Source organism: Penicillium citrinum (assembly GCF_028827155.1).
Source record: "Penicillium citrinum strain IBT 23319 chromosome Unknown utg000010l:1.0-1229701.0:1.0-1230130.0, whole genome shotgun sequence".
NCBI classification, from domain to species: Eukaryota; Fungi; Ascomycota; class Eurotiomycetes; order Eurotiales; family Aspergillaceae; genus Penicillium; species Penicillium citrinum.
This window is the reverse complement of record NW_026622695.1, coordinates 54,001-66,829: the sequence shown is the minus strand read 5'-3', so window position 1 is coordinate 66,829 and position 12,829 is coordinate 54,001. Positions and strand designations below refer to the sequence as shown.

The window sequence follows — 12,829 nt, the reverse complement described above, 5'->3', positions numbered from 1 at the left end:
TATCCCCCAAGAGGTAGATATAATTGGCTTGGCGATTATGCGACCCCTGTCAATCCTCGCAACGGCATGTACCTTGTCGTGTGCAGCTGCTCAGACCTTTCAACGGCTGGGTGGCTGTCCAGATCTGGGCTGCGTGTTTCCACCGGATCAGTATGTCCCTGCTCTTTGTAGTTTGAAACAAAGCGACTAACTCTTCCCCTTTCAAAGGGCAGACTTTCTTCCAGGTCAATATTTTGACATTCGCCTTGAAGTGCACTCTCCAGTCAACGGTTCTGAAGCCCGTGTTGGAGAACCAGACTCGGACTTCAAGTTTACTATTGCCAAAAAAGGTGGTCACTCTGTCTCTGCAGCCAAGTACTTCAAGGTCAAGGAGCCGGAGCTAGAGAGATGGAACTTTACTTGGTATGAGGGTATGTACTTTCTTCCCCTAGCAAGAATACTCAGCAATTTCCTGAACCCCCGTCTCGATAGACCTATTTGCGCAGGATGCAAACCAACCTTCGCTTGTAAATGTCACTGCCAAGGCCTATCGAAGAGTCGCCCTTTACGAACCAGGAGAGTATGAGGCAACTCTCACATACTACGGACACAAGAAGACCGTGGCAAACTGGCTTGTGCGTGACATGCCCACGAAGCGACGTGCAAAGAATGTGATTTTGTTCGTCGGCGATGGAATGACGACCAACATGATTACCGCAGCTCGTCTGATGGCTCACCGCAGCATCAATGGCAAGTACATGACGAAGATGGCTCTGGATAAGTTTCCTATCCTTGGACACCAAATGACGCATTCTATGGACTCGTTTATCACCGATTCGGCGAATTCCGCGACTGCTCTTTACTCGGGCCACAAAACAACCGTCAATGCGTTGAACGTCTACGTTGATTCATCCAGTGATCCTTTTGATGACCCAAAGTTTGAAAATATTGTCGAAGTATTCCGTCGTCGGAATCCTGATGGAGGTGTAGGAATTGTATCAACTGCTTTCCTTGCCGATGCAACCCCTGCTGGACTGGCTGCTCATACAAGTGACCGCGGCGAGTACGATCATGTTATCAGTGCTTACTATGAAGGTCTCAAGGATTATGAGTGGACGAATTGGAATGGCCCGGACGTTTTGCTCGGCGCCGGTGCTGAGAATTTCCTCAAGTCTGAGGATACTCCTCGTGATTACTATGATTTGTTCGCTGAGAAGGGATATAATGTTGCTTGGAATAACACTGCGTTGGAGAATGCTCCCAACGATGAGAAGCTTCTGGGCGTTTTCCAAACGTCCAACCTGGAGACTTGGCTTGATCGCAATGTTTACCAAAGTAATCTTCTCAACCAGAGCAATTACCCGGATGGCTCTGGCCGTGACGCAGATGATCTCCCAGGTCTCAAAGATATGACTCTGAAGGCCATTGATGTCCTGCACGAACGCCATAGTGATGACGGTTTCTTCCTCATGTCCGAGGCTGCAAGTATCGATAAACAAATGCACACTCTCGACTATGACCGATCACTTGGAGAATTGTTGGAACTAGATGACACTGTTCGTGCCACAATTGAGAAACTCGAGAGCCTCGGCGAACTTGAAGAAACTCTCATTGTGGTTACAGCCGATCACGGTCACGGTTTCGATGTCACTGGGTCCGTTGATACGGATTATCTTGATGCCCAGGAAGATGACCGCAATAAGCGAAATGCCATTGGCTACTACCAGAATTCAGGTCTATCGCAGTATACCGTTGGTGGACCAAAGTCTTTGCGGTACTCCGAGGGTGTTCACTTCCCTGCTCGGTGGGATCCTCGATATACACTTCATGCTGGAGTTGTTGCTTTCCCCGATCACCGGGAAAACTACCAGGTGCATAGCGAAGGACCACGAACTCCCGCTGTTGCAGCCAAGGATAAGAAAAACGGTTACTATGTTAACTACAAGGATGCCGTCACCGGATTCTTGATTAATGGCACTCTGCCTGTTTCTGCAGACCAGGGTGTGCACTCTCTGACAGATGTACCGGTATTTGCAAAGGGACCATGTCAAGAATTGTTTGGTGGTGTATATAACTCGATTGATATCTTCTTTAATATGGCGGAATGTCTTGGTTTGGCGGAGATTGGCAACAAGCATGGAGGGCACTAGTGAGGAGTAAAGCCCTGGGGATGTATGAGTTGAAAGTATTTAGAGATATAACGGTACCCTGCCCAGAAAAGACGAGAGTAATCATGTTTGATATTAGAAATCGCTTGAATACAGTAACTTATATGAACCATTCAAATTCCTTGGGGCGGAGACAATAATTTGGTCTAATAAATCATTCTCTGTTTGTATATGAAGAAACTAATGACCAAGAATTAGCTGGGTGTGAGTTTTCAAAATATTCTTCTTCTCTGCCATGTTATCAAAACACGCATTGACAAATTTTCATAGGAGTCGTGGGTCGGATAGGTTTTACCGCTGTGTACTACAATAGAGATAGCAACTCGGGTGAATGGCATATGGGTTATTCGGTCCTTGAACATTTATACCACTAGTGAAAACTATGATAAACCATGGATGGCTTCCGATCTTATTTGTGTCTGTATGTCGTATGGAATGGAGAAGTTGATGAAGTCAATTTCGGGTTTGATGGCAGAAACAGAGTTATATAGGAATGATGTATACAATAGACGATCTACAACTCTCGCGTGTTGATCGCTACTGTGCGGAAGGGCAAATAGAACCCCAATATATTTCACACAGCTCCACCGTTTACCAAGGGAAAAGAAGACGGGATAACCTTAATATGAACTGGAGGAAGCCGGGGATGGCTTATCCAGTTTCGATTTCACGATTTCGCGTCTTCATCACTTGATACCTTGAGCAGACAGCTGATATTTCGCCGCATACCTGGTCTTGATCAGTAAACCCTGAATCCAATTGTCATTGTAAATGTCAAGGGGGACCGGGTAATTACCAGAAGCTAGAGCTCATCATGGCAGTGGTCTGCATAGGATTGCGCTCGGGATGGAAGGTCCTTCTTCCAAAGCTGTTCACTGTTCAGGTACTCACCGAGGCGCCTGCAGTTCTCCTCTTTAGCAAAGGGGAGAAGAACCGGAAGAGCTTTGAGCTCAGCCCATCGGCTGTTTCGCTTGACGCAAGCCGTAGTCTCCTGAAGTTGCTCCTCGTCCTGACACATGTGACCCCCGTTGAGCTTTTCTTCACACTTGCCTCGCAAGTTCTCGAATACACTATCGAGAAAGTCGGCTGCCGCTGCCTTCCCTTCGGTGATTTGGGAGTATGCGGATCCGTCTTCAATCAATCCACGCATCATTTCCTTCCCATGGCTGGCCCAGGCTAGTGAACGGGGCTCGCAGCCAGCTTTGCACGAGACTTCTTGGACGACTTTGACGAATCGAGGCGTATCGAGGCTGTGGAGGGTTTGGAGACAGTCGAAACCGAGTGCGGCACTAACACTTGGAATGAAGGAAATGCCGGCAGCCGAGATGATAGTCAAAATTTGAGTGGGACGCATCTTGAGTCGGCTAGGTGGTTGAAAATAACCCGTAAATGATGTTCGAATACTGAGTGGGTGAATTGATGAGTAAAGTCTTGAGAAACGACTTTCTTTAACAAGCAATGAAGATGTTGTATGATTTTGGTTGGTAGAATCGAGTTTAAGAATTCTGGAGAAATATGTAGGAGCTTTGCTCCACGTACAAGGAGGGATATTCCAAGAAACAAGTCAGTAATCCTTAACCAGTAAAGTTTTTCATTGAGGCAATTCTCAGCTCCTTACAGATGGCGCCATGATGACATTTGAAGATCCATTCGTGAGTGCGTATGATACAACGTATTTGCTCTATTGTTTGATTAACAAACCTTCATAAGTAGTACACAAACCTACACATTCACTAGGTAGAATTTACGTATGATAGATTAAGATAGACTCTTTGCTGCATTCGATCCTGCATCTTGTAGATTGCCGGTTCGTCGCCATGCAAGGAACTAACTGTACTGGATCCTCAGATGCATGAATTCCTCTAGTTTGACGCGTGTCGCGCGGGAATATCTGTCGATCAATTGGCAACCAATGAGACCAATTGACGGCCAATGAAAATCTGAGGAGCTTTGATGTATCTAAAACACATGGTTGATCAATAAAGTTGACGATTGACTTGTTCCAAATTTCCAAATGATTCATACTACGGATAGTAGTTTCTCATACTCAACTCATTTCATGAACAGACTATGTAGACGGAGTACATGGGTCATATAAATGACACTGGCCAATTTAGTTCTCAGTTAGAAATTCTATTTTCCAGTATATAACGATTAATTTCTCGTGCTTAAGTCGCCATGGATACCTTACCCTCTGTCGATAGTGTTGTTCAAACGCCCGAATCCGATATAGAACACTCAGTGATCACACCAGATAGTGAGCACCATCAAGTAAATGGCAAACTTCATTCAAATACACCGGAGATGCTTTCGCCAAAGAATTTCCTCGTCAATCCGAACTCTGGGTCTGATAGGACGCCTTCGCAGCCAGGCATAGTGGCCATCACTGGCATGGGTATGAAACTCCCGGGAGGTGTCCGGACTGCCGAGGAATTATGGGACTTCCTTGTACAAAAACGAAATGGGCATTCCAATATCCCAGTATCTCGTTACAATATGAGTGCACATCACAGTGCAACTCGTCCCGACTTCGTACGAACGGCGGGTGGTTACTTTCTCCAGGATGACCCGGCGAAGTTTGATGCAGACTTTTTTCATCTCCGACCACAACTCGTGGCTGGACTTGATCCCCAGCAAAGACTACTGGCGGAAGTTGTATGGGAATGTATCGAAAACGCAGGTGAAACTGACTTAGCCGGCAAAAATGTTGGCTGCTTTGTCGGGGCATTTGGAAACGACTGGATGGAGATGGCAGTACACGATCGAGAGGATCATGACCGCAATCACGTTGCCTGCAACCACGACTTCGCTGTAGCAAATCAAATTTCCCGTTTATTTGACTTCAGGGGCCCCAGGTTAGTGATCGAGTTCAGATCTTGTGGCAACCGTCGGGGATATTGTCTGACCTTTTGGTAGTGTTATGTATCGAACGGCATGCTCATCCTCAATGACAGCTTTGCACCATGCTTGTCAGGCTGTAGAGTCCGATGAGTGTGAAATGGCTGTAGTTGCAGGTGTCAATCTCATTTTGACACCTACTACATCTACCTCCATTTCAGCTTACGGGGCTCTCTCGCCCGACGGTCTTTGCAAAACCTTCGATGAAAGCGCAGATGGATACGGAAGAGGCGAAGGCGTGAATGCCATTTTGATAAAGAAACTTGACCTCGCATTGCTGAAAGAAGACCCGATCAGAGCGGTTATTCGTGCAACGGCGATCAATTCCGACGGAAATTCCCCCCATGGTGGGTGTACCTCGGCCTGAGAGCCAGGAAATACTAATCAGAAGGGCTTACCAAAAAGCGGGCATCGATGATTTCTCTAAGACAGGATTCTTTGAGTGCCATGGCACAGGGACACAAAAAGGGGATGTGATTGAGACATCCGTGATTGCAAAAGTCTTCGACAAGGGGATCCTAATGGGCTCGGTCAGTTGCTTCAAACCCATCGTGTCTTGTATTTCCTGTTCTTTGGTGATCTTTTACCTGAATACTCATATCAATGCTTCATCTAGACCAAGCCAAATATGGGACACTCGGAGGGAGCGTCAGGCCTCACCAGTGTAATCAAAGCTGTGCTAGCTCTAGAGCATAGGTCAATTCCTCCCAATATTCACCTTAAACACCCCAATCCACGAAGTAAGTTGGCAAAAAGACGCAATACTGATGCAAACCAATATAAGATGTGCAAGAAATGACTGACTTCTCATAAGTTCCCTTTGAAAAAGCTGGACTCAAAGTTCCTCTCGAACTTACTCCTTGGCCAGAGGGTTGTGCCGAAAGAGTGAGCGTCAACTGTTTCGGTGTTGGGGGTTCCAACGCACATGTAAGCCACCTAGTTGGATTTTTCGACTTTTAATGACACATTGCAGGTTATTATTGATTCTGCATCTTCATTTTGTGGGGAAAGGCCATATGTCAATGGCGTCCGTACGTCAAACGAATACAAGCTCCTCGCGATATCAACTAGTTCGGAAGATTCCTTGAACAGAAGAGAGACCCAGATACGTGAATACCTTGAGCAAAACCCAGGTGCACTTCAGGATGCTTCATATACACTCGGATCTAGACGGGACCATTTGCGATTTCGCAGCTATCTCATTGCGAACGGGGAATCCATGATCCCAGCCCGTCACGCCAGCATTCCTTTAACTTCTGACTCTTGCTCTCGGGAGGTGACATTCGTTTTCTCTGGACAGGGAGCTCAGTGGCCTGCAATGGGCAAGGAATTGCTCATTCATCTTGAATTTTTCCGTAATGATATCAAGCAAATGGACGACGCTTTGCAATCACTTGAGGACTCGCCTAGTTGGAGGATTGAAGGTACATACTCTGCACATGCCCTTGACGATAACCTGAGAAAGGCCTAACTCGATATAGATGTCCTGGTAGATACCGATGACTCCTGGATTGAGGATGCGGAGTTTGCACAACCACTATGCACAGCAGTTCAGATAGGTCTCGTCAACCTACTTCGGCACTGGGGTGTTCGACCGAATTCTGTTGCGGGACACTCAAGTGGTGAGATTGCAGCAGCGCATGCAGCAGGTGCAATAGACTTGCAGACTGCTATAATGCTGAGCTATTACCGGGGAAGAGCGGCAAAATTGCAGACTGAGCCTGGGGGCATGGTTGCCGTAGACATGAGCAAAGCAGATGTTCTTACTTATCTCCCCAATGGTGTCACAGTTGCTTGTGAGAATAGCCCTAAGAATGTTACACTATCTGGGGAACCGGATAAACTAGATCAAGTCATGCAAATACTTGCATCGAGTTGCCCAGACTGTCTATTCAAACGCCTGCCCGTGGGAGTGGCATATCATTCAGGTATGTGGTCGACATCCTCAATGTGCTTCCACGATGACTTGATTAACAATTCACAGATGCTATGTTGAAGAGTGCTCGGCAATATTCCAAAATGATCAGTCCTTACCTTAACCCAAGTGAATCAATGCTTCCATTTTTCTCCTGTGTGAAAGGTCAGCAGATCTCATCACCCAAGGAGCTGGACACGACATACTGGCGCCAAACAATCCAGTCACCCGTTCTATTCCATCAGTCAATCAATGCCCTGCTTGAGACTAGCCAAAACGACCGAGTTATTTTAGAAGTGGGACCTCACTCTCTACTTTCCGGCCCATTGAGACAGATATTTGAGGCATCTGGGCGAACGTCGCAGCTGGTGTATATCCCGACTCTCCTAAAGGACAAAAGCCCGATGGAATGTCTGTTTTCTACGATTGGTCAGCTGCATCAAGGTGGCGTACCTTTGGATTTTGTTGCCATAAATGGCAAGGGTAAGCATCTCACAGATCTCCCTTTGTACCCATGGAAGCATGAAAAGAGACACTGGTACGAGACTCGAATATCACGCGAATGGAGACACGCCAAATTTCCCGCCCATCCGCTCCTTGGATCTCGTTCACCAGAATCATCGGCCCTTGAGCCTTCATGGAGGAATCGCCTCCAGGTTCGACATGTTTCTTGGTTGATGGATCACAAAATAGAAAATGACATTGTATTTCCGTGCGTCGGCTATATCTCGATGGTTGGCGAGGGTATTCGCCAATTAACCGGTTCTACGGATTTTTCAATCCGTGAACTTTCCATGAAAGCTGCGTTGAATTTGAAAGAAAAAGGTCACACAGAGATTGTGACGAATATTCGCCCACGCAAGCTTACTGACAGCACTGACTCGACATGGTACGATTTCACCATCTCCGCTTGGGATGGCACGAGCTGGTTAAAGCACTGTTCGGGCCAAGCAAAGGCAGGCAAGGACGACAAATGGAACAGTTATCAAGGGATTATAGATACCATTGGAGAGGTTCGAGGAGTTCGGGATGTTCAATCCAACATGTGGTTCGACAGCTTAGAAGGGCTCGGGTTGGTCCTAGGACCGTGTTTCCGGAAGCTTGATGATATTACCGTCGATCCGACGAGGTACTATGCAACCGCAAAGGTGGATATGACTGACCCTACTGCAAACGAGGAAGGGAATCGTATCCATCCCACTGTGATCGATCAAGGCCTACAACTGCTAGGTGTCGCATCATGTAACGGGCTATCACGCCGCATGCCCAACATCGGCATCCCGGTATCTATTGAAAGTATCTACATTTCAGAAGCCACCGACATTCTTTCACTCCAAGCGAGCTTCTTGAAAAGTGAAGCTGGAACTTTGAGATCCGCCATGGGAGGGTCTATAACGGGACGTTCAAGTGGCCGTCTGGCCTTTGTTCTCGAAGGAGTAAAGTTTCTTTCCTTGAACAAACCGATGCCTGTCACTGGGGCCAAAATACCATTGGGCTCTCGTCTGGAATGGAAGCCAGACATTGATCTTCTGGCTGGAACTGACTACCTGTTTAAGAGTATGGAGCGGACACCCTACATGGAAGTGGTGGCCAAACTAATGATTGTCGCCATCGTGGACTTTGTCGATCGCTTGGGAATGAGTACAACAAATTCTCCATCAAGTGCCAGGAAATCTCAATCCTGGGTGAAAGAGAATAGTAGCAGACTTCAAGATGTTCTTCTGGGCGTTTTCCCAGACTTAGTCGAAGGAATCTCAGATCCGATCTCTCTTTATTCAAGATTCATCCGTGAACTTGAAGGTCTGGCAGAATCGTCGGAGCCATGGATTCAACCTATTCGTGGTTATCTAACAAAGGTATTGGATGCAATCGATGACCAAGATTCATTCACAGAACTTTTCATAGATGACCGGGGGTTCAAATCGCTGTATGAATTTACGGCTACAAAAGTGGACTTGGGATATACATTCTCCTTACTCGGCCATGCCAATCCCTCTATGGCTATCCTAGAAATCAATCCAAGCACATGTGGAACAACATCTGGGATGTTGACAGCCCTACAGTCTGAAGAAGGGACTCGCCTTTTTTCCACATATACACTGGCCTCCCAGTCCTCTGATCTTTTGACTGAGGCAAATGAGCAGTTTCGGAATGTCGAAGGCTTCTCGTCGGCCCTGCTCGATCCAGAAGTCGAATTTTCAGAGCATGACTTCACGCCTGAAAGCTATGACCTGATCATAATCCCCAGTGTCAGTTGATAATATCTTTAACCTAAGTATCAGTTTTGGCGTACGCTAGCTAATAAAGCATTAGAATCTGCCAACGACTTTCAAATCCAAATCTCTGATGCAGCAAGTCAGGTCTTTGCTCACTCCGCAAGGACGGGTACTTGTTCGTGAAGTTACTCCACGTAAGTTATAAATGATGTATCATCCACTGTATCAAGTATGCTAACACCTGACAGCCGTTCCATTCATTGACTACTTCATGGTATATTCGTCCCAGGCTCGACATCGATTGGAAAACTGCTAGCTAATACACTTACAGGGCATGATTCCGGCACCTTTCAACCTCCCAGATGTCTTACAGTTACCTAGCTCGTTCTCTTCTGATTTCTGGGAAGCCGAACTTCTTGCAGCCGGCTTCATACAGCCAGAGCATCACTCTGGCACCATGTCTGCTTACCCCTGGTCAATGAAGCAAGCAATTCTCGCAAAGAACTTACAAAAGCAACCTACGAAAGACCTCATTTACCTTCTTTGTCACACAGAGAGCCAATCTTGGGCTGAAAAGATCAGGACCAAGTTCGAAAGCGAAGGGTACAAGGTTCATATGGCAACCTTGGAAAACCTTCCAACGGAACAGCCTTCCTCAGGAAAGTGGAATTTTATTTCATTGTTGGATCTGAGCGGGCCTTTCCTTGGGGATATGTCGGCTGAGGATTACAAAAGTCTCTTGAATTATATGGCAAACAAGGGAAGAACGCTATGGGTGACCAAGCCCTCGCAGATGCAGTGCGATGACCCTTCCTCGGGTTTGATCACAGGGTTTGCAAGGACCGCTCGGTTGGAGGCATTGGCTGAATTCGTAACTTTCGAAGTGGATAGATTCAACGACAGTGCCGTCGACGCCTTGGTCAAGGTGTATCAAAAAGTTCGTCGAGAATCTCTTCAAAACCGCTGGGATCCTGAGTGCGAATTTGTTCTACGGGATGGCGTTGTCCATACCGGTCGTTTCCACTGGCTCAGCATGGAGAAACTGACCCCTGCAATCGAGAAAGAGGAACTTCCAATGGCTCTCGCAGTTGAAAGACCTGGAAGTGTGGACTCTATCTCCTGGAAGCAAAGTCGGCTTTCTACCCTTGGAGATGACGACGTCGAGTTGGATGTACACTACGCCGGGTTAAATTTTCGAGTATGTTATATCTCCTCTCTTTCGAGCCTTCACTAACGAGACAGGATATTATGGTGACTTTGGGTGTAATTGACGGAGAGCGTGGGCTCGGTCTTGAAGCTAGCGGCGTTATCCGTCAGGTCGGACCTGGAGTAACGCATCTTCGACCAGGCGACAGAGCCATTGCGCTTGGTACTGGACTGTACACCTCGCGACTGGTGACATCGAGCAGATTGTGCTTCCCGGTTGCTGATGATATGTCCATGAAAGACGCGGCGACGATTCCGGTGGCCTATGCAACTGCCATCTACTCGCTTCTCACTGTCGGACAACTCGAGCGATCTCAGGTGGGCCTCCTAATTACTACATATTAAAAGAAATCCGGGAAACTAACAGATTGTCTTTAGTCTGTGCTGATTCACTCTGCGTGTGGTGCAGTTGGGCAGGCAGCGATTCATATCGCTCGGATGATGAAAGCCGAGGTAAGTTCAGAAGTTCTTTGTATGCTCTGCACTAGAGCATACAAGATTATTATACACTTGTTGATCAGTATCGGAAGATATATGCAACCGTGGGTACACCGCAGAAAGTAGAATACCTGGAGAATATGTTTGGCATTCCACGAAAGAACATCTTCAATTCTCGAAACACGTCCTTTGTCACAGATGTCATGAACGCTACTGAAGGCAGAGGTGTGGATATCGTCCTGAACTCCCTCGCTGGGGAGCTGCTCCACGCATCTTGGGATTGCGTAGCAAAGTTTGGCAAGATGGTAGAAATCGGAAAACGAGACATTCTTGGCCATGGCACGATGAAAATGCAACCTTTCGGAGGTAATCGTACTTTCGTCGGAGTGGACCTTCTACAGGTTATGCTGGACAGTCCGGAACGGTTCCAACGGTGAGTGCTATTGATTTCGGTTGTTAAGGGAAAATATGGCTAAACTTCGACGTCTTCAGATTGGGTGACATGTTCACTCGCTTGGGTTTGAGAGGGAAAATCCACCCAATTCGGCCCGTGAAGGTATTCGATAGCTCGAATACTCGGGAAGCATTTGCATATATGCAGCGTGGAACGCACATGGGCAAACTTCTCATTCAATTTACGGGCGAAAATTCCGTAGTCAATATTCCAAAAACCATATTCACGGCCTCCACAGTGTCCTTTAGATCGGACGCTGCCTATCTTATAGTCGGTGGTCTAGGAGGCATTGGACGTGCTGTGGCCAACTGGCTTGTCGAAAACGGCGCTCGTCATTTGGTCTTTCTTTCTCGATCTGGTGTGCGTTCGCCAGGGGACCAGGCCTTTTTCCGGGAGCTTCAATCTCAGGGCTGTCAGCCTGTTGCGATTGCTGGAAGTGTAACGAACATGGATGATGTGATGCGAGCCGTGACGGCATCTCCATTTCCAATCACGGGTCTGATTCACCTGGGCATGGTGTTGAAGGTTAGTGAGCGAATCGCATTTTTATAGCATGATCGGACTTGAACGCTTTCAACTAACACAATTTCCCCTAGCCGGCTCCAATGCTCGAAACCAATTACGATGATTGGGTTAAAGTTCAAGATCCCAAAGTCAAGGGAGCTTGGAACTTGCATCGTGCCCTCGAATCTACGAAGCTGGATTTCTTTGTCGTCATGAGTTCCATTGCTGCCCTTTGTGGAAGCATAGGACAGGCAAGCTACGCATCAGCAAATTCATATCTAGACTCCTTGGTTCGTTATCGTCGTTCCCGAGGGTTGCCAGCTGCTACTCTCAATCTTGGTGCGGTTGGTGATATCGGCTGCTTTACACAGGAGCCAAAATGGCTGGCTCACGCCCGCCAGTGGGATTTTCAAGTCTTGAATGAAGGTCAAGCTATCGAGGCATTGAAATGTACGATTATTGCATCGGAAGCACCTTACGACAAAGACGGCATATCTGCCTCGGGTCAGCTTATTGTAGGCATGGCCACCACTCGGATCGACTCGAACGTTATGCTGCGAATCCCCTGGCGTGATGCGCGCTATCGCATATTCGCCAACATCGGATTACAAGGGCAGAGCGCGTTCGGGGAAGAAAGCATTTTCGATATGACAAAGAGACATCTCATCGAAGCCCAACAAAACCCAGCTTTGTTCGAGCAGCCGCGGTTATATGAGCTCATTCTCGAGTGTATTGCACACCAAATGAACTTCAAGGTCAGAAACGAGGCCGAGAGGACACAATTTGCGAAAACGTCTATTGACTCTATTGTCATTATTGAGATTGTTGGTCAATTCCGACGAATTTTGGGTATCGAAATAAGTCTAAGTAGTCTCGCCGGCGCGACCAACATTGGCGAGATTGCTCGAATAATCCTGGACGAGATTCGCCAGAGGATAAAGCAGACCAAGGACCTCCGTGAGCGTTGAATTATATCTACTTTATATGCTTGAGTTCAGTTACATACTTGAATGATGAATGTATATTATAAACGAGAGACGTATGCTACTAT

The 12,829-nt window shown here is 47.1% G+C and overlaps 3 protein-coding genes across 3 annotated transcripts; 2 read left to right on the top strand and 1 right to left on the bottom strand.

The window, feature by feature from the left end:
* Positions 1-37: 37 nt before the first annotated feature.
* Positions 38-2,129, top strand: N7469_011101 (alkaline phosphatase; the record flags this gene model as incomplete). The annotated part of the gene is made up of 3 exons (XM_056650006.1): positions 38-150; positions 208-410; positions 472-2,129. The coding sequence occupies 3 exons, from the start codon at positions 38-40 to the stop codon at positions 2,127-2,129; spliced, it is 1,974 nt and encodes a 657-aa protein (XP_056495070.1).
* An 820-nt stretch (positions 2,130-2,949) lies between these two features.
* On the bottom strand, positions 2,950-3,501 carry N7469_011100 (uncharacterized protein; the record flags this gene model as incomplete). The annotated part of the gene is made up of 1 exon (XM_056650005.1): positions 2,950-3,501. One exon carries the CDS (start codon positions 3,499-3,501, stop codon positions 2,950-2,952), a length of 552 nt encoding a protein of 183 aa, XP_056495069.1.
* An 824-nt stretch (positions 3,502-4,325) lies between these two features.
* N7469_011099 (type I iterative polyketide synthase) lies at positions 4,326-12,746 on the top strand (the record flags this gene model as incomplete). Its single annotated transcript, XM_056650004.1, has 16 exons — positions 4,326-5,002; positions 5,064-5,392; positions 5,451-5,575; positions 5,662-5,785; positions 5,860-5,972; positions 6,019-6,469; positions 6,527-6,973; positions 7,030-9,209; positions 9,274-9,370; positions 9,425-9,450; positions 9,508-10,374; positions 10,419-10,700; positions 10,761-10,835; positions 10,904-11,253; positions 11,313-11,799; positions 11,871-12,746. 16 exons carry the CDS (start codon positions 4,326-4,328, stop codon positions 12,744-12,746), a joined length of 7,506 nt encoding a protein of 2,501 aa, XP_056495068.1.
* Positions 12,747-12,829: the final 83 nt, after the last annotated feature.